This window comes from Chlamydotis macqueenii, chromosome 12 (assembly GCF_036417535.1).
Source record: "Chlamydotis macqueenii isolate bChlMac1 chromosome 12, bChlMac1.mat, whole genome shotgun sequence".
Classification (NCBI taxonomy): Eukaryota; Metazoa; Chordata; class Aves; order Otidiformes; family Otididae; genus Chlamydotis; species Chlamydotis macqueenii.
Window position 1 is genome coordinate 11,615,971 of NC_141567.1, and position 19,905 is coordinate 11,635,875.

The following is a 19,905-nucleotide window of genomic DNA, read 5'->3' on the forward strand; positions in this document are numbered from 1 at the left end:
TGCTAATACAAGAAGACAATTGTTCTAGTTGTTTCAGTGGGATTTTTTCACTGTTTTCTGTCCAGTCAGGCAAGTTCTCCCACATTACTTGGGAGATGAAAAGTGAGTAGGTTTTATATAAGTCAACCTAACTTTGCACAAATAAGCGTAACACATTCAACTACAGGGAATAAAATACATTTCACTCAGTAGAGATCTGTTATTTGATTTATGGAGATTAAGTTTAGGTGGCTTATTTTATGTTTCATAATTATTTATCTGTAAATTTCCATCTCCTATTTAAATTCATCAATAACTGATGAAATGCTGTGCCATTGCATCAGCTGAAAGCTCTTGATAGAACCAGCTTAATCCCCAGTTTTACTTTCGTGACTTCTTGTGTTGAAATAACAAGTGTCATTGTGTAAAAGCCCCTGGGAGCATAACATCATAACCTCAAATTAATCTGTGTTACTACCTTGAAATTACTTCCTAGGGTTATGACCGCTTGTGTTAGTTCTGCTGACCACTTCATCCCATCAAGAAAAGTGCTAGAACAGAAGTGCATATAAAGTGTACAACTCCTACAGCTTCTCCAGTTAAGGTGAAGTTCTGTTATCAGTTAGGGTGCTGCAGCAGTGCTCGTGATCTCTTAATTTGTAGTAAAACACCATCCTCTCTGAAGTTAATAGAAATGCTATAGTTAAATTTAATTGTGATTCGATTACAACTTCACCCTCTCCTGTATGATCCATAGGACCTATGATTTTGGTGGCTGCAACCCCATGAGAACGTAAGTCACAGAACATAAGTAATGTTGCAGATACCTAGGCAAAAATTACACATAGATGGTGATCCTGCTGCTGTGGATGGAATAGCACAGCAAGCAGTGACAGGCTGCACAAGTTCTCTGTTCATGTAATCTGTTTGCAAGATGAGATCGTACTGTGCAATGTAACAGCCATGTATGAAGTTTTAATGAAGAACAACTCTTAAGAAAACAGAAAGGGCTTATGTGAATTAATCCAAGAAATTACATGTTTATAAAGTAGAAAAAAATGTTACGTAACATAATGAACATAAATCTGGAAAGATTAAGTAATTATAAAATAAAGGTTAAATCGAGGAAGCTCTAGCAAGATAGCTCTGTGGAGACATTTTTTGTAGTTTTAGTTATGTCAAATGCAGATATAGGCTCTCTTACTTTCCCCATACTTCAGCCATTTATTCCTGAAAAGAACCTCTATCAAGCAAAAATCTGCTTTTTGTATTAATACATTTTATAAATGTATTTTACCTGGAAATGCTCTTTGCATTTTTATTTTACAAAGGTACTTAGTCTAAGTTCAATTTTTTTTTCTCTTGCCATGCTTTAGAACTGTTGATGAAACATTATCAGCTAAGGTGTTGATAAATCGTGCTTGATTGCCAATAAACCCCCAGCAACAGCCACGATAGCCTAACGAAATGTAGGAACATCACCTGTTGAACACGGGAGCTTACAGCGTTAGGCGGCACTGGCTCGTACACTCGTTTCCTGTCCTCCGCAGTCTCATGCATTTTGGTGGCATTACTCACAGTAATTAAATGTGAGTTAAAACCACGGAAGCAAAATAAATAAAGGAAACATCCCCCAAGCTGTGCCGAGACTCGTGTCTCACGCTTTCCCTCCGGTACCGTAGTGAGCAGCTCCCGGCGCACACGCTGGCCTGCGGCAGGTGCCGGGGCTGGGCCCGCTGCGCGAAGCAGTGCCAGGCCCCGGGCCCGCTCCACAGCCCCGCCCTGTGCTCAAGTCGTTTATGTGACATTTTTAGATTTCTACCTCTAAATAAATCACAGATTTTTTTTTTTCCCCTTCCATGTTCCAGATAATTTCAAGGACGCCTTCGCGCTGAGGCTCCCCCGACACCGCCTCTGTGGAGACCGTACACCTGCCGCCCTCGCATGCCGCGGGCAGAACCGCCGCGTACGCGACGGCCTCGGGCAGAGGGAATAGCCCGGCCCCGCCCCCCATTTATTTTTGGCGATTTCTTTCATGTTTTAAATTCACAGCCTGGTTCGTTTTCGGGTGCCCAGAACCAGGCACAACCGCCCCGCCGCGGGATTGGGATAAGCGCGCCCGCGAAGGCGTTCCACGGCGCTTGGGCCCGCCCGGCTTCCGTCCCAGACGCTCCCGCCCCGCCGCCCTCGCCCCGCCGCCGTCCCCCCACCCCCGCCCCGCCCCCGGCCGTGGCGTAGCCGGGCTCGGTTTCCGTGATAGCTGCGAGCGGGGCCGGCGCCGCTCCGGGTGTGTGCGGGAGCCCGCCGGGGGAAGCGAGAGCCATGGAGGAGGCGGCTCGGGCTCTCCGCCGTCCTTATTAAAGCCGCCGCCCAGCCCAGCTGGAGCCATGGACAAAGCCGACAAGGTGCGGGGGGCGGGCTCGGCGCTGCGGGGAGCCGTAAACAGCCGCGGCGGGAGCGGGCAGCGACGCCCCGGCGTCGCGGTGAGGAAGAGGGGCGAGCGGCCGGGCGGGGAGAGCGGGGGCAGCGCCGGGGCGGCGGCCCGGCTCTGTCAGACCCGCGCTGTCAGGCCCGGCCCGGCCCGGCCCGTCAGGCAGAGGAGCGGCAGGGCGCGGCCCGCGGCCTGCCGAGCCCGGCGGCGGCTCGGGGAGGGGGAGACGGGGACCGGTTGTGGGGTGGGCTGCCCTACCCTGCCCTGCCCTACCTCCCTGCCGAAAAAGGGTCCCGGGGAGGCTTCAGGCGGGGGCGTTTTCCAGGCTGGAAGCGGGAGCTCGGCGCGCGTTCGGCGGGTTGGTAACGCGGCCGCCGTCCCCCCTCCCGGGGCGGGAGCTGGGCGCTGGCTCCTGCGGGAGGTGTCGGGCCGCGCCCGGCCCAGCAGAGCCGGGGCTTGGGCTCTCGGGGGCGTCTGGACAGCCCTCAGCATCTCCCCTGGGTACTGGCAAAGGGAGGTGAAGCTCCGTTGTGGTCTTCTCCTTCCTGTTCCTTCAGGCTTTGTTTCAAGCTTTAGGAATAATTGCAGTTAGTGACATGTAATTTAAGCCTGTCTGATCACTAGAAGAGGCTTTTACAGGCTTCTTGAGAACTTCATGATGTGAGAGGCATGCCACTCTTGTTGAAATACTGTAAATGTAGGGTCATGTTGAAGTTTTCAGTGTTGGGATGTAGCTGATGGTCTCGGCTGAATGGGAAAGAGTTGGGTATAGTTCACAAGTTTTACGAGTCACTGCTTTTTTTTCTTCAACATTTAACTTGGCTTTGCCAAGGTAATCAGTTTGCATTATTCCTAAGACCCTTCAGACTGTAGGTGTGAAGGAGCTTATGCTGGGACTTAAGAGTTCATATGACTTGTTACATACATGCAATAAAATGTTTCGTCATCAGGAGGTGGTTCTAAAAGATATGTTATAACAACCTGATCTTACTTTTAAGCTTCTGTTTCAGAAGAATGTGTTGAAAACTCAGAAATTATTGCTTTTTTTTTATTATTTTTTTTGTAGTTTTCAGCTTTGGCATTTCCAAGGGTTCTAATAGTAGAGTTAATCAATAAAATAACACAAGCTCCTGTAGTAAAGTAGATACTGATTACTAATGCACTCTGTAAAGATATATTGCGTTTCAATTTGTACATATGTCTAAGGAAGTTAGCAAACAGTGTATCTTATGACAGTGTGGTTCTCACTGTGGCTTTCTTATCAGGCTTTCTCGGTGATAATGATTTTAAATTCACTTGTTTCACGCTTTCCTATTTGTCTTCATGTAGAAAAGCTGCTCTTACTGTGTAAAACTACTTTTTGTTTGGAAATCTTGAGTTTTGTTGTGTGGGTTTGCCCCCCCCCTCCCCCCCCCGGTTCATCTGTAATTAGTACTGTATTACAGTTGTGAAATATTTATTCCTTGTTGCTTGAGCTCTTCATTACGGGAGGTTCACATACATACCCCTGTCAAACCATTCTCTTCTTATTTGGTGGAAGTAGCTCAAGAAAACTGTGAATTGTTGTGCTAATCACACAGAATCACTGCTTTACACTGTGAATACCTTAACTAAGTGCAATATTTCAACTTGGAGGTGCAGTTAAGCTCTTTGAGGCAGAAACCATCTTCATGTTTATTCTGTTTGCAGCATATCTAGTCCTGTTGGTTCCTTGTCCACCAGTAAGGCTTCTAGGCAGACAAATAATTAATACCTGATAAGTTTCTAAAATGATTCAACTATCTTGTTGCTTTTGTCTTCTCATTATACAGTAGCATCTTGATTAGGAGCTCCCTAAATGCTTTGGGTTTGAACCTTTTGTGCTGTAAGGATTGAGTGTAATCTCCTTTACCAATGTAAGTGTTTGGTAAGGTTGCATCAGGTTTGGGTGCTGTTCAATCTTTTCTTTGATTTGAGTTCCTTTCTGTATTTGTATTGCATGGCATCTGATAAATTAATATTAAAGCATGCAGTTATGTGTTAACAGTACTTAACCTCTTCTCCTCTTTCCCCCAGAATACTTTCTCAGCCACAGTATGGTAACTATAGGTGCTGACAGGAAGCACTACTGTGGAATTAGAGTATGAGGGAGTAAGAATATTGTGCTATATTTAAAGTATAGTATTTAAAGAGTGAAAGGGGATTGCAAATGGTGTTGATGGGGAATATATTTGAATAGAGTTTTGTGATGTTGTCTCAGTAAATCAGTACAAGATATCTCACCAAGAATATTTGGACACGTAAGTGACAAAAATATGTCACTTGTAGATTGCCCTTCAGATTTCTGTGATATTTTGGAAGCTGACATAGAAGAAAACATGATGAAGCTGTTACAAAAATAACTTTTTATGATAGGATGTGTTGTGGTTTTTGTAGTGCGTGTGTAAGTTTACTTCTGTCTACGCCAGAACTGAAACTGTTGCCGTTAAAAAGTGTATGGGTTTCAGCAGTTAGTGTAGGTTATTTTCCTACAAGAGATAAAACTGGGCATGTGACCTCTGGCACTCGTTCTGTTGAAGTTGATTGTGGAAGAAAACTAACGAGAAACAACTTCCCCTTTCAAAGGTACTGCTGTGCTTTGATTTTTCCGAAGCGTTATACACTTGTCTTGCCCTGTGATTAAGACATTTGGTTCTATTAGTGCAGTTGAGAAATCAGGTGAAGTTGCAAAATCAATGATCTGTGTTTTGTGTTAGTATTGCTTAAAGACAGCCTGTTCTGCTTGCCTCTACTATTCTTGAACGTTCAACAGTTGTCTTGATAATATACTTGCCATAGAAGTAGATCTAGATCAATGTTTTGTGCTCTTTGTTCCATCTAATTTCCTTCAGTGTTTCTTACCCATGGCAGAATTTTCAGCTGAGGCATGCTGGAAAAGGTCAGTTTTTTCAAGCCATATGTTTTGCATGTTACTTTCTCTTGAACCTTGAAAGTGCAGAAGAATTTGGGTTTTGTGAAAGTTTTTGTATTATCTTATGATAGAATATATTCTCCAGTGAATTTAAATATTATGGGTGTGATATATGAACATCTTAACTTTGATCACAAATTTATTTATCACTTACTCATTTGAGGAGATGAGGAAGCTGATTTCATGAATGGTTTGTATTAATACTTTTAGTATTAATAGTATTAATGACAAAGCAGTCATATTGCTGCTTCACACTGATGGTGTGAGTTTAGAAGTTTGTATGTACTGTGAAATGCTATAAGCTAGATCAGTGAAGAGGGGCCTGTTGGTAGCTTTTTTAAACCTTTGGACGAGCTTTGTAATTGTAAGTAATAAATAGGATTTTTCTCCCTTTTTTTCCTAGAATATTCCAGGCTTGAGTTTAAACATTCCAGCATGTCACGTTGTGCCAATTGCACATTCTCTGTATATACATAAAAGTTTTAGAACTTGGCTTTGTTGTATTCTGAGCATGGTACTTTCTTCTGTGAAAGGGAAGATAATTACGTATGGTTCGCTTATTATGAGCTAAGGGAAAGACTGACTTCATAGTGTATTTGCTTTAGGTGTTGCATTGAAATTACTATGTTTAATCTAAATAGGGAGGATTAAATTTTGTGCTTTGTTAAATGGCCTGCTGCTGTTTCCAGTTGGACTGCATATTTACCATTCCTGAAGTATCTGCCACTTAGAAGCAACTAATTATAGAAACAATGACTTCCATGTTTGTAAAGTTTATCTTAAAATAGACAAAATATGACTTGTCTTGCTGCTAAAATGACTTTTAAGTTATGAAATCCAACATTCAGAAGCAGGATTTTTTAAAAAAAAAAAAGGTAATTTGAGCTATGTTTTCATCCTTCATTTGTGATGAGACTTCTTGTTCCCAGACTTTGAGACAGTAAAACAGCTGATTTTATTATAGCCCTCTGAAATGTGGCATGTGTCTCTTCTCACCCTGCAAATGGTAAGATTGATATCCAAGTGCTCTCTTGTAAGAGAGCAAGCTGACAGAGATCTTATTTAATGGAAAATGCTGAATGACATTAAGATACAATGAACAAAAACTTTTCTAAGATTAAACATACAGTGCTATAACTATAGCACAAAGTTTACCAGTCTGTTCCTGCTTGTGTCATCTTCTGTCTTTGCAGCTGTTGGTGACTACAGTAGCTTTTATATAGGAAACAAAGGATCGTTTCAGTATATATGCTGTCTTGAAAGAGTTGTAATTGTTGGACTGAAATATGTAATGACCTACTGCAAAACATTTTGTAAATCAAAACTAGGGATATCTACAAAAGAGACTTCTGTGTAAATCTTGGTTTCTTTTGAAAGAGTGTGCTTCCATTAAAAGGCAACTTATTTAAAATCTGATGTTTCAGCATGACTTAAATTTATATTTAGAATCAAGTTTGGTTATCAAAGGTCAATTTCAATAAAGCTTTGTTTAGCCTTGTGATGTGAAATGTTGAATAAACATGGAAAAGTTGCTCCCTGAAATGAAATTGTTTGGTCTTGCAATGTTTGCCTTTAGATAGCCTGATAAAAAAAAAAAAATATATTGCTTTGTGTTTGGAGTCTCACTCTGCATTTACTGATGTCAGTGGCAAAGTGTTAATTTTTTAGTGGATGCAGGCTAGAATAAATCTCAATACTGTGAGAGCAATTAAAGCATAAATTAGTATCACAAGTGCTCTGTTGTAAGGATTAGGAAAAGTGTAGAAACCTTCCCTCAAATTCTTTAACGTTTACCAAATCTTTCTTGTCTAATACTTTTTGTTTGCTTGTGTTTCCAAACCAGTGGGATGATCAGTCCTGTGAGTTCTGTTCATCTGCACTTGTCACTCCACTTGTACTGTGTGGATGAAGTCTGTGAGAAATTGCATTCATACATGTTTGCATGCACTTTGATTTCTGTACTTAGTATTTGCTTCTGAAACAAAATGCTATTTAAAAAATAATCTGATCTCTTATTCTGGAGTTTACTTCAGTCATAATTGGCTGCCTCTGACACTGAATCTCAAGCACGTCAACATGATATTTAATAAAAAACCCAACAACAACAAACTATTTTATTTTGTATTGTTATTTCTGTATCTGCTGAAGAAGCACAGAGACAACCTGTTAAATAAGAAGTCTCAATTGGAGATATTTTTTGCTTGTTCAGTGCAGCAGCACCTTTACTTACTAGTAAATTAATTATTCTTTTTGTTTGCTTTTTCTTTCACTTTCTCTTACTACACTCTTAAGGGAATATTATTTCTGTTGTTCTGACAACATATTAGGGCCAGGAGGCCTAGAATGCCCTTCATTAAAAAGAGGAGTTACTTTGCTGTCTGTTCACCAGCACTGCTTCTACCCAAGAAGACCATAGTCCTGAAAAATCAGCTTGGGTAACTCTAGGCAAATTACCTAGATTTGCTATTGTTTCCCTCACGTGTCAAATGAAACCACTAGCTGTCTGTGAAATCTACTGAAATGTCTGAATAATCACATTGCAGAGTTGATTCTGTTTATATTTCAGTTTCGTTAGCAGTCTGACCTTAGTACACGTGTTTCCCCTTTTTGCTTTAAGTTTAATAAAGTTTAGCGTCCTCATCTGAAGACACATCCTATGTAAAAGGAACTTTAAATTATTTCAGAGGGACTGGTAAAATAACTTCAACATGTTGCTTCCTTATAGTAATTTTGTTTACTTGGTCATACACTTGAGCTGTCTTTCTGTTTTCTACCCTGAAGTAGAAACAGGGCCTTGTTGTCTAATGAAATGTACCAGTTGTGCTGAGGATTGCCTGTATGATGCTTGCAGAATGATTTTGAAACACTTGTATTAAGATTTTTAAGTTTTCTGTAGCTATTCTCATGAGTTAGCGTATATATACATATTTATATAGTACCTACAGGAAAAAAAAAATGCAAAATTTTATACCAGAAGTTTACTCCAAATTCTTTTTTTTGGTGAAACAAGTTTCTTAGAAGCGTTAAAAAAAAAAAAACCTCCACAAGCCAAAAAGACCTGTAGGTACAGATTAAATTGCACAAGAAAACAAAGTTTAGGGTGTAATGCATGCAAAAGATTTCTGAAATGCAGTTTCGATTACTTTAAATAACAGACACTATCAAGTTCTGTAGGCAAGAAAAGAAGTTAACTTTCAAATACACCCATATGTGTTTATGATTATAGGATATGCTGTGTCTTTCTTACCATTATAGGTAAGATAAATATGTTATGAGCTGTACAGAAAATTATGATTAAATATATCAGCCAATTGCCGTGTTATAGCAGTAGTTAATCATTACCTGTATAAGAAACTGGGCAACAGGAAAGGAAACATTACAGTTGTCCTTCTACTTAGGGTATCCCTAAGTTGTTTGAATCTAGCAAAACCAAGCAGAATAATTCAAATGAAATTTTCCTAAACTTGTCAAATTACGTGATACCAGTGTGCTGTTGGGTTTTTAATAAATTAAAAAAAAACAAAACAACAAACAAAAAAAATCACCACAAACCAACAAAACTCCAAAGATGTATAATCCTATTTTTACTTGAAAGATTTAAATAAATCAGATTTTATACAAAATGCTTGGATGGATAAGTGAGGTAGGGATTATCTTTGCAAATTGCAAGAAATACTTTGCTATGGCAGCTTTGCTGATGAGAGTCATTCGGCTCCTGCTTTGATCAGTTATATCTCCTTTTTTTTAATTACTTGATGTGAAAAAGTATTCTCTCATAATACTACTAATGATGATAATATAATACAGTATCCAAAAAATCATCATAATAAAACCATTCTGCAAGTGACTCGCCGTTAAGGAATAATTTTGTTTTATATTCCCATATCAATCTCCCAGAATAATACAGGGAAAAAGCAGACAGCCAGACAGGAAAGACTTAAAATAGGGAATCTTGTCGCAACCTGAATCACAAATTAAATATTTTGACTATTTTCCGAGCCGGTGCCGGAGTGGTTTATAATTAGCATCTTGGCTAAAGTTCACTTGACGTGTTGCTGGCAGATAGTGACCAGTGGATGAGGGATAGTTGTTTGGAAGATTTCAGTGGTTCATTAAGAATGCCGTACTTGTGAAGCACTCATCCTAGTTTTACTGCTGACTTTTCTACGGATGAGACAGCCTTGGTGTGTTCCTTTAAAGTTTATACCATCTAGTTTTGTAGGCCAGCCCACAACTGTATCTATTATTTTTGCTTGGCAATCTTGAAATCTCATGAAAAAACCCTCTTAGTTTTCAGGGAGGGATTTGAGTGTCAAGGTTTTGTCATTTGTGATGTGATCGCTGCACATAAGCGCTTGATAACTTTAATTTTTTTAAAATGCGAAGTGTTTATCCCCACAGGGCTGTGTGGTGAGGAGAATGCCATGGAGTTTTGCGGAGGCAGGTGCGTCACGGCAGCTGGGGACGTGCCTGAGGTCAGAGGAAGCTGTGGGTAGAGCTGGACTTGGGATTTGTGTTGCACAAGTTCGGTGCCGCTGCTGCGACTACACCACAGCTTTTCCTCTGAATGTAACTTCAGGTGCTGAAAAAGAGTTAACGTAGAAGGAAGGAACGTTTGCCTGCTGCCTAGTGATCAAGAAGTGCATTTAGTTAATATCGAGGTGATTATTGTTCCACTGTAATGCAGACCTTGTTGTACAGCAGGTAGTGATGCTTCTGTATTGGTGCTTATAGCCGTAAGCATTTTCAGACCCGTCATCAATAACCACTTTTTTTTTTTGACAGGGACAGTGTATCTTGTCACTTGCTAAGACATACTTTTTTGTTCCCCCCTGCCACTCCAGTTCCACTTTTATCCTTCTATTTATTTTTTCAGATGTTTTGTTTTCCTTTTTTAATTGCTGCTGAAACTTCAGGTCTCTTACGCTACAACTTCATCTGTAAATGGCTGATGTTCTCGCTGAATAACCATATCAAAGCAAAGACTCATTTTGTTGGAAGGGATGTTTCTGCTTTCCCAGCACGCTTTGACAAGTCCACAGACAGAGAAGCTTCTCAAAAAAAACCAGTTTAAAATAATCACGGACTCTGTACTGCATGACTTTTGATTTTTCCTCCATTTTTAGTCGTTTTTTTGAATTCTCAGTTAAATTATAAACAAGCTTTGGCCTTGCTGACTGTGGTTTGCAGAATGTTCTACCATCAAAGTTGTTAAGGATGTAACTTTGATCTCAAATAATACTCACAGACATCCTGCAGGCAACCATCTCCTATCCTAAACAGTGTTTCACTTAGAAAGCTTTCTCCTGTGTTTGTAAAGTTCATTTTTTAGTGAGGTGCACAGTATGTTTAAATACAAATTATTTGGTGAACTGATGTTAACAGGAAATGGCTAATGGTGCAATTTGAGCTAATACTGCAGCTAATATGGCATAAAATCTTTTAAAGAAGTACAAATTAGCAAATTTGATAACGGAGGGATAAAAATAAAAGCAAAGACAGATGCTTTGTATGTAGTAACACTTTTTGAAGGAAAAGTTTAATTCCACTTGTAGAAGTCATCTGAATAGCTGTTACAGAATGCAATTACTTAGTTTGGGTGTCATATTTGGAGTTGAAAAGAATGCATTGAGCAGGATTTTTGGCTTAACTTTTGAAATTGGCTGGGAATTGTAATACTACAATCATAAGTAATATGTATTGAAAATACTTCTACATTATAGAAAATACATTGCATCGATCACTGGTCGTTATGATGATTTAATAGTGAATATACTACTTACATTGTAAGTTAGAGAGCATTTACAATCTGAACTGGTTTTTCCTCTCCTCTTTCTAAGAGTACGTTAGAGCAAAGTACTTAAATACCAGTTGATTTTCAGCTTGCTTGGTGAATTGCAGTGTAACTCATGGGCTTAGTAATTTACTTGATGATGATTCTACTTTTTGCTCAGTAATTAAACTTTCTTGTATGTAAGTGTGTCACACTAACTAAACAAAGATCCAGTACTCGGCATGAATGGGTCTTGAGCTCGCTGTTGCTCAAATCAATGTTTGAGCTAGGAATTTTTCTAGTTCAATCTTGATACATTTACTTGATGAATAGGTGCTTAAATGTAGCTTTTCTTACTGACTGGGACAACTGTATTTTCCGAACATTTTTGGACCTGTCTATCCCAAATCCTCCACTCCCATGCAGCTAAACAAATACAGGATCTGATCTTATGTTTTAATTAGAAAATAAGTTTTGAGGGCTGTTTTAGTAAGTTTGTAGATTCAGGTATTGGACAGTAAGGCTGAAATGTCTCTGGATGGATATTCTATGAGCTACTGCTGTGAGATAAGTATAATTAAGCTGAAATCTTTTTACCATAAGATGCTTTGTGGCTGAGTGTAACTTACAATGGAATACAGAATTTAAGGTACTTTGGATCTGCAGTTGTTTCATTGAATAGAGCATTTTTCATTGTTTGCCCACACTTTTGGTCTTGTACTTAAAAACACTTTATAAACTGTTGAGGATACTTTCAGGGTTGGAGGAGTTATTTTTCTTTGAAAGCACAATTTAAAACTTATTTCTAAGCAGTCTTTAGTCCCCTCTTAATGGCAAAATTTAATTGTATTCTTAACACTTTTAAATATGTCTGAATTATGCAGATGGAATGTGTATGTGGGGTTCTTCTGTGATACACTATCTATTTTAGCAGTAAACCTATGGTTTACTGATGAAAAATCTTTTTTATAATTGCCTAGGAACATGGTCAATTTTGCAGAGCAGACCAGGCATTACTACATCTTCCATATGTTGGTTTCACTTCTGAAAGCCTACACAACTGTGCTCCACCTACAGTGCAAACTATTTCTTTCTGTGCTCAGATTAGTGTATCCTCTGCAGGATCTGCACTTCAGTCCCTTTTAGCTTAATTAGTGTTTATATTGCACTTTGAAAATGTAAAGGTTAGTACAAATGCTAAATGTTGGTGATCTGTATTACAGCTTGTGCTGGTTGGAAGGATGTAACAAGCACTTGCCAACTGTTTTCCACCTCTTTCAGTTTACTGCAGAAATCCTGTAGTCTTGCCATCCATTTGCCTGCTGTTTGTGTTAATTGCCATAAAACTTCATAAATCTAAGTGTTCCCAAACAATCTATGATTGTATTTAATGGACATTGTTTCTTTTTTTTTTTTTTTTTTTTTTCAGAATGTCAAGCTTTCAGCTGAAGTAGAACCGTTTATTCCTCAGAAGAAGGGTCCAGAAACACTAATGATCCCAATGGCGCTTCCAAATGACAGCGGGGGAATTAATGGCATGGAACCAACTCCTATCCCTAGCTACCTGATCACTTGCTACCCCTTTGTACAGGAAAACCAATCCAATAGGTAATATGTGATTGTGCTTTCATGGAAGTTTATCTATTTTTAAATGAGTTTAAACTTCTGGTAGGCTTGAGAGGAGTTAGTGACTGTTGGCTGTATATTCATGTTGTTCTCTGTATTTAATCTTCCGACCCTTCATGAGTGAGGCTGAAGTCTCTCTGTCTTCAGTTGTTTTTTACTTATTTCCTTCCCTCTGCTTTTCTCTGTTAATAATATTTGCCATTCCTCTTTCCCTGGCTGCAGAGGTCTGGTACAAATAGCTCTGAGTCACCTGCTGTGCTCTTGCATCTTCTAAGGCAGTCAGGAGGTCTGTGTCTGAATCGGTGATGCTGAAGCAAGGCTCCAGGTGTCCAACTTGGATCCTGCTGTAGCAAAACAATATGCAGCTGACACTTGTATTGAGTGCAGCTGTACCTGGTTTTCTTTGCATAACTGGTTATAATACCTGGAGTTTAACAGCTCTTTATTGGCCCGAATGTTTTGTTCAGTGAATGCAAAACTCCAATGTTGATTATTTTATATTGAAGGCATAAATAATTATTGTTGTTTGGTTTTGAAAAATGAGGGTTTGAGAAAGAGAACTGAGTTCATAGTTTCCAAGGGGGTCTCTTTGTAGTATGCTGTATCACAAAGAAACACAGAAAAAGTCTCCACACTTGGTTTCAGTAGCAAGTTTGTAAATGTCTGTTTCCATCTGTGGTTCTTAAGGCCTATATTTTCATAGGAATTTTGATCAAAAGTGAGTTGGCAGCTTAACTTAGGGCCAAGTACTTCAGTATATTAACTAATGAGTGTCACTGTTCCATGTGCCTGCTGGCTTGCCATGTGTAAGCTTAGATATCTACTTAGTTTATATGTGTTTTCTAAAATAGTGAAATTGTCACGGATCCAAAGTAATTGTCAAAGGAAATGCCTGCATTTTATTTCTAAGTTTCATATTAGAAATTTAATGTTTATAGAAATGCCAAGATCAACAAAGATATTTATCTTGCACTTGAATGTAATTTGAGCTTGTGAATCATTTAATTGGCATCTCTAAGAAGTCCTAACAAACTTAAGATCAGTTATTAAAAGCTAGGAGCTCATTACACAAATGAATTGTGGTTATTTGGTTGGTTGATTGTTGAATTTTTTTTAAGGAGGTGGTAGGGGTCTGAATTTCCTCGAGAGGGAAATACTTACTCACTTAGCACTTGCTTTTCCTTGACTTTTACAGACAATTTCCATTATACAACAATGACATCAGATGGCAGCAACCCAACCCAAATCCTGCAGGACCATACCTTGCTTATCCTATAATATCTGCGCAACCACCTGTTTCTACAGAATATACGTATTATCAGCTGATGCCAGCACCGTGCGCTCAGGTCATGGGTTTCTACCATCCTTTCCCGACCCCCTATTCTGCGCCCTTTCAACCAGCGAATGCTGTAAATACAGTTACTGCAGAATGCACTGAACGTCCCAACCCATCGGGCCAGGTCTTTCCGTTATCCAGTCAGCGGAGCAGAAGCAGTAACAGGGGACCAGTCATACAAAAAGTAAGTCTGTTTTTCTATAGGATAAGTAGAACTGTACAAAGAAAACGTCTTTGCATAGAGAGCATGCATCTCATTTGAGCCAGAATAAGTACGTCAGTATTATTAGTGGAAGGAAAAATGGACAGGAAATATGTTAATCAGAGAGTAGCAAAACTCCATCTACAGTGACATTTTGTGGTAAAATACTAGATGAGTTTGTAAAGCCGGCAAGTATAACATGGGAAACTCCCTTCTACTACCTCTCTGCCAGTTTGTTCTGAGCTTAGAATTACTGCATTAGAGAACAAAGGAGGTATGCCTATACTTTCTTTACTTTCTTTTTTTTAAATTTTTTTTTATGCTTCCACATCATAATGAACGGTTTGCGCAGAAAATACTGCAAAGAGGTTAATAAATCAAATATTTTTATGGATGTTTCCCTTAATCTCTTGTCTTTAAACATGGCTTCTGTAGAGAGGATTAGAACTTTTAATTGCTTTGTTTGATTCAAATCACATGACTTTACATGTATGTGTGGCTACTCTTTTAAAACAGCAACAGCAGTTACAGACACACATAAAAAATAAACGTCCTCCAGTGAAAAATGTTGCCACTCAAAAGGAGACTAGTTCATCGGGTCCTGAGAACAGATCAAAGATTGTGTTGTTGGTTGATGCATCACAGCAGACAGGTAACTTTTCTTGTGTTCTGGGTGTATGAAATAACTAGAACTGCATGTCAGTTGCTGTCTTTCCTAAAAGAAGGTGGAATTTGCCACTGGCAAAAACAGACTCTTCTTGAAAGGATTGACTATTATTAATAGTTGGACCTAGACATTTTTTAAAAATTCAGTACTGTGTTTTATTAAAATGAAATTGTTGTCATGTGCAAAGACTTTGTCTCTTTCCATTTATTTTTTTGATGTGTGGGTTTTTCATGTCTTAACAATTCCTGTGCAAGTAATTATATTTTTATTGTGTCTTGCAGACTTTCCTTCAGATATAGCTAATAAGTCCCTTTCTGAGAGTGCCTCTGCAACACTTTGGAAATCAAAAGGCAGGCGCAGAAGAGCTTCTCACCCTGCTGCAGAGTCCTCTAGTGAACAGGGTGCAAGTGAAGCAGACATTGATAGTGACAGTGGCTATTGTAGTCCTAAGCATGGCAATAACCAGGCTGCAGCCGTGGCTTCAAGAAATGCAGATTCTTGTGCGATGAATGTATGTAAACATAAGTAAATAATTTCACTATATTTGTATCCTACAGACTGATAAAATTACTGAAACTTGTGTTTTCCTTTTCAGGTTGTAGAACCATCAATAAATACAAGTAAGTAAGCATTGTCTTAGCTGGTGAGCTGTTTAAAATTTGTCAGGGTCGCTTCTGTATTTTTGCTTTACATTTTGCTAGGAACCACCTCTCCGTCTACTTCCAGCATGCTACTCTAACTGATCAGATACTTCTGAAGATATGTCCTAACTGTGACTTCCACCACCTCTACCAAGAGCCCTGTTACTTGTTGAATGAACAAGTGTATAAGTAGCTATTACTAATGATTTATCAACAGCTACCTTTCTTTAAAGAATTAAAAAAGCCAGAGACTCCAGTAGAAGCATTCAGACAAAGCTGTGATTCTGTTGTATTTTATCCTCAAGCTTCCTGATGCTGTTGGACTAGGTAGTAATAGAGCCAAAGAGTTCTCATTCTCTATTTGAGAAGTACTGATACTTTTTAGAAGCTTTAAAGTAGTACTAGAACATGAACAAAATTTTGATTAGTCTGGTAGTAGTGGGCAATGCTAACAGCTATTGTTTGTGACTACACTGAAATTGGTATGGATGTGAACCTGAGATTTCCTTTGACTGCTTCGTGATGATCAGTTGCTGGCAATTCGAATGTCTTATCATCTGACTCTTCCATAAAGGCAATTCTGCTAACATCTAGAAATAACCACAGAAGTAAAAGTTGTCAGAGGAGAATTAGACTTTCTCAGAACTTTTATTTGTATCAAAATTGTGTTCATGGCTGTGGTGGTGTGTGTATCACTATGATGCTTTCTGTCATACTAATTCATTTTTTCATAGATGGCACCTCTCTTTCAGCTGGTATAAGTTGGACTAATGTAAGTTCCCAGGCAACACAAAAAAAGCCTTGGATTGAAAAATCTCAGACATTTTCTAGAGGTGGAAGACAAGCTGAGCAAAGAAATAGTTCACAGGTATTTTGTTAATGGTTCTAAATTAAAGTATTCTGTTTCTTGTAATATATGAAAATAAGGACTTTGAAATTAATTATAGAATTAACATACATATAATAGTTAATTAAAACAGTGAATAAAAGTGTAGAAACTCAACCTAAAAATCCAGTTGCACATTTCTGCTTTGTATGTTTCTTGAGCTAGCACTATCTCTCTCTCTCTCTATATATATGTGTATGTATGAGGTATATATATGTGTGTGTGTATATATATATGAGATAGATAGAGATATATATACACACACACACATGTACTTGGCAATCTTCTGCCTATAGTCTGTTCATTATATGTACCTACATAGGAAGAGTATTGCACATAGAAAGAAACTTATGAAATTACAACAGTGTGGATATAAAAAAGTTAGTTCAGTTTTTGACCCATTCAGACTTAAGAAGAAGAAAAAAAAATCCCAGACTTTCTAAAGAAAGACTCTGATTTGATGGTGAACTAGAATCCTATGTTCTCACTCTTGTTGCCCTTTGATACTTTCTTTTTAAAATTTGTATTAGCATGCCATATTTTTATTAATAAATGAATTAAAATTGGTTTATGCTAAAACTTGGAGAATATTTCTGTGACACTTCCATCCAGTGGGACAGGATTTCTGTAATTAGTATGTAAGAAGGTGGCCTTCCTAATTTTGATACTCTAATTTTATTGGAGAAGAGTGCATAGAGGGACAGAGAAGGCAGCTGAAACATCTGCCTTTGCAAAAACATAGGTTCTGCCTGAATTCAGTTATTACAGACAAGAAGAGGTGAGCTTGAAGTGAAAACTTTGTCATAGACATGCCTGTATGCGCAGGTATGTGTGAGCTAGCTTGTCTCGTTTAGTGTCTTAGATGGAATTGTTAATTTGTCTTTGAATATTCCTATTTCATATCTGTGGGTTTATTGTATAAAGAAGCTAGTTGATGCTCATATCTGGCACTGTAGCAGTTCTGAATCTTTGACCTGTGGTCAAATGGAACGCTTTTAGAAGCCACTATTTGTGTTTTATGGCATTGGAAGACTAGGAAGTATCATATTTCCTTTCATCCAGTCAGTTTAGACTCTAGATCTGGCAGTTATTTTAGATATTTAAAAACAAAGCTGGCACAAAGAGTTTTAAATGAGGTTTCCCTGGCCAAATTCACTGTACCTCAAGGCAGAATTGTCCTAGAAAATATTTTCCTTTAAAACTAAATTTGTACCAGGTCTGTAGGAAATCTTCTTGAGAAACATGTCAGTATGAAAGATCCAGAATTTCAGATTCAAACCATGCTTTGCTTTCAGCCAACTGGTCTTGTACATGGGTTTCCACCAACCTTTCACTTAAACAGAAGAATGTTTATACTGCTGTACTGAGGTCCTTACAGAGCTCTGTGCCTGTGCATTGTCCGAAAACACATGTTGAAAATGCAATAATTGCATGCAGAATAATTACATACCGGGAGAAAGTCCTTTGGATTGATCATCATTACAGACAATTCCTCAGGATTTGTGTTTGAGTAACTCTTGTGGTTTTCTTCATGTTTGACCAAATGGACTTTATTTTTTTAAAATTAGAAATTTAGAGATTAATGTATAGAGATTCTGTATTTAGCTTGAGGTGGGGAATAATCAGATACTATCTGTAGAATATGTTTGCGCAGGTTTAAAAACCAACAAAAATAAAGCCCTGAACAACTAAAAAAAACCTCCCACAAGTTTAGTTGCTTCTTAGACATGAGAATACCTTACAGGAATGCACACATCTTGAAAAGTTGAAATTGCAAAATGCCAATCACATTTATTATTTTTAGTCTGGTTTCAGATGCAGAGACCACAGCACATCTTCGGAAAGACGGCAGAATTTGCAGAAACGACATGAAAAACCTCTAACTACAAGCCAGTCAAGCAGAACAGAGCAGAGTCCTGAACCTCTGTATTTTGAGGTAGTGTATGAAGACTGTTTCTGCACTGTAATGATGCAAGTTATGTGTGGAATAAATTAAGTTCTCAACAGGGAGAAGTTGCAAAAAATCTGCCTCTGAGGTGTACAATATAGTGCACTAATTTAATTGTTATATGATGCTTTCATTGTGTACGTACAAAGACTTGTATTTGGGAGTTGTGGTAAGTGTAAGAATTTAGAGCTATCTGTGATTCACAGATTTGATAAGCGTCTTTCAAGTTACTTTTTCAGTTCAGCTGTGAATAAAAATCACTTCTCTGGTTTATCGCCCCAGCCTCTAGTTGTATTCTTTGGTATAAAACATTAAAAATTGTTATTTTTTCAGAAAAGGTTATTCAGTTACAGAAATGCTTTGTTAATTTTTCATTGTTTTCTATTTGTGATACTGTTTAAGCTGTTCTAGTTTATGTGGGACTTCAGGATTCAATTAATCCTTCTAGCTTTTCAGTTGATACTTTTCATGTGACTTTTGGTTCTATTCTCTTCATTCTTAATTCATGTATTGTTTAGGATGAAGATGAATTTCCAGAGCTAAATAGTGACAATGGCAGCAGCAAAAGTAGTAACATCCAGCAAAAGATTTCACCCATAGTAGTAAGTAATTGTTTTGTTTTGCAAAGCATTTTTAAGTTAAGTTGTTTTAAGACTACTTGACTTGTGTAACTTTTTATAAATCTCTGCTACAATACTTATAATGTGGTAATTTTGATGTTCTTAAAGTATTTATGTTAACTGGTTTTGGATGCTAAAGGAATGCCAATTGAAATAAGTGGTGCAGAGAACCCATCTTAAAAAAAAAAACTGCTGGATTTTTGTCTACTAATGAGATTGTCTGTCATACATATCTTACAGTTTCACTTGTTAACACTTAGAATATCCCAAGTTGGAAGGGACCCATAAGGATCATCAAGTCCAACTCCCAGCTTCTCGATCTCACTGATGGTTTCTCATGAGTTTTGTGCTTTTTGAAGTCTCATGCTAAATTCTGAGTAAACAGGAGATGCAACAGGATTTTTGAGATTAAAATTAGCTGTGAGGATTACTGAGCTTTCTTTAAGTTTAATGCATAAACTACATCCTGGTTATTTTTTCTGGCTCAAAGAGCTTGGATTTAGACTGATGCTTTGATGCAGACTTTGCAGATTTAAGAAAATATTTGGTAATGGAATCAATTTTACAAAATAACTACAGTTTACATAGTTTATTCTGAAATGAAAATAAACTAAAGTTTATCTACTTTAAGGATATATAAACAGTTGTTGGAAAGATACTGTTTAAATACTTGATCTGTTTAAATATTTTGTTGTAGAACCACATGTATAGAGGACTTCATCTACTCAGCTGCTTTCCAGGGGAGTTAAGTCCTACATGAAATCTTCACGAGGGGAAAAATCCTGCCCCCTTCTTTAGTAATCAGACTGGAAAACCTTCTGAAGGCATGATTGGAGATAACTAATA

The 19,905-nt window shown here is 38.2% G+C and overlaps 1 protein-coding gene across 2 annotated transcripts in view; it reads left to right on the plus strand.

Moving 5' to 3' along the window:
- The first annotated feature begins 2,197 nt into the window (after nucleotides 1-2,197).
- The window catches only part of SECISBP2L (SECIS binding protein 2 like), a 30,664-nt gene continuing 12,956 nt past the window's right edge, over nucleotides 2,198-19,905 (plus strand). The window contains exons 1-9 of one of the 2 annotated variants that reach the window (XM_086757228.1): nucleotides 2,198-2,384; nucleotides 12,563-12,741; nucleotides 13,955-14,279; nucleotides 14,814-14,949; nucleotides 15,246-15,475; nucleotides 15,560-15,584; nucleotides 16,340-16,473; nucleotides 18,296-18,427; nucleotides 18,958-19,041. In XM_086757228.1, coding sequence (XP_086613354.1) covers nucleotides 2,367-2,384; nucleotides 12,563-12,741; nucleotides 13,955-14,279; nucleotides 14,814-14,949; nucleotides 15,246-15,475; nucleotides 15,560-15,584; nucleotides 16,340-16,473; nucleotides 18,296-18,427; nucleotides 18,958-19,041 — 1,263 coding nt within the window. In that variant the 5' untranslated portion in view covers nucleotides 2,198-2,366. The remainder of the gene's footprint in view (nucleotides 2,385-12,562; nucleotides 12,742-13,954; nucleotides 14,280-14,813; nucleotides 14,950-15,245; nucleotides 15,476-15,559; nucleotides 15,585-16,339; nucleotides 16,474-18,295; nucleotides 18,428-18,957; nucleotides 19,042-19,905) is intronic. The other variant, XM_086757227.1, reaches the window with a different exon arrangement.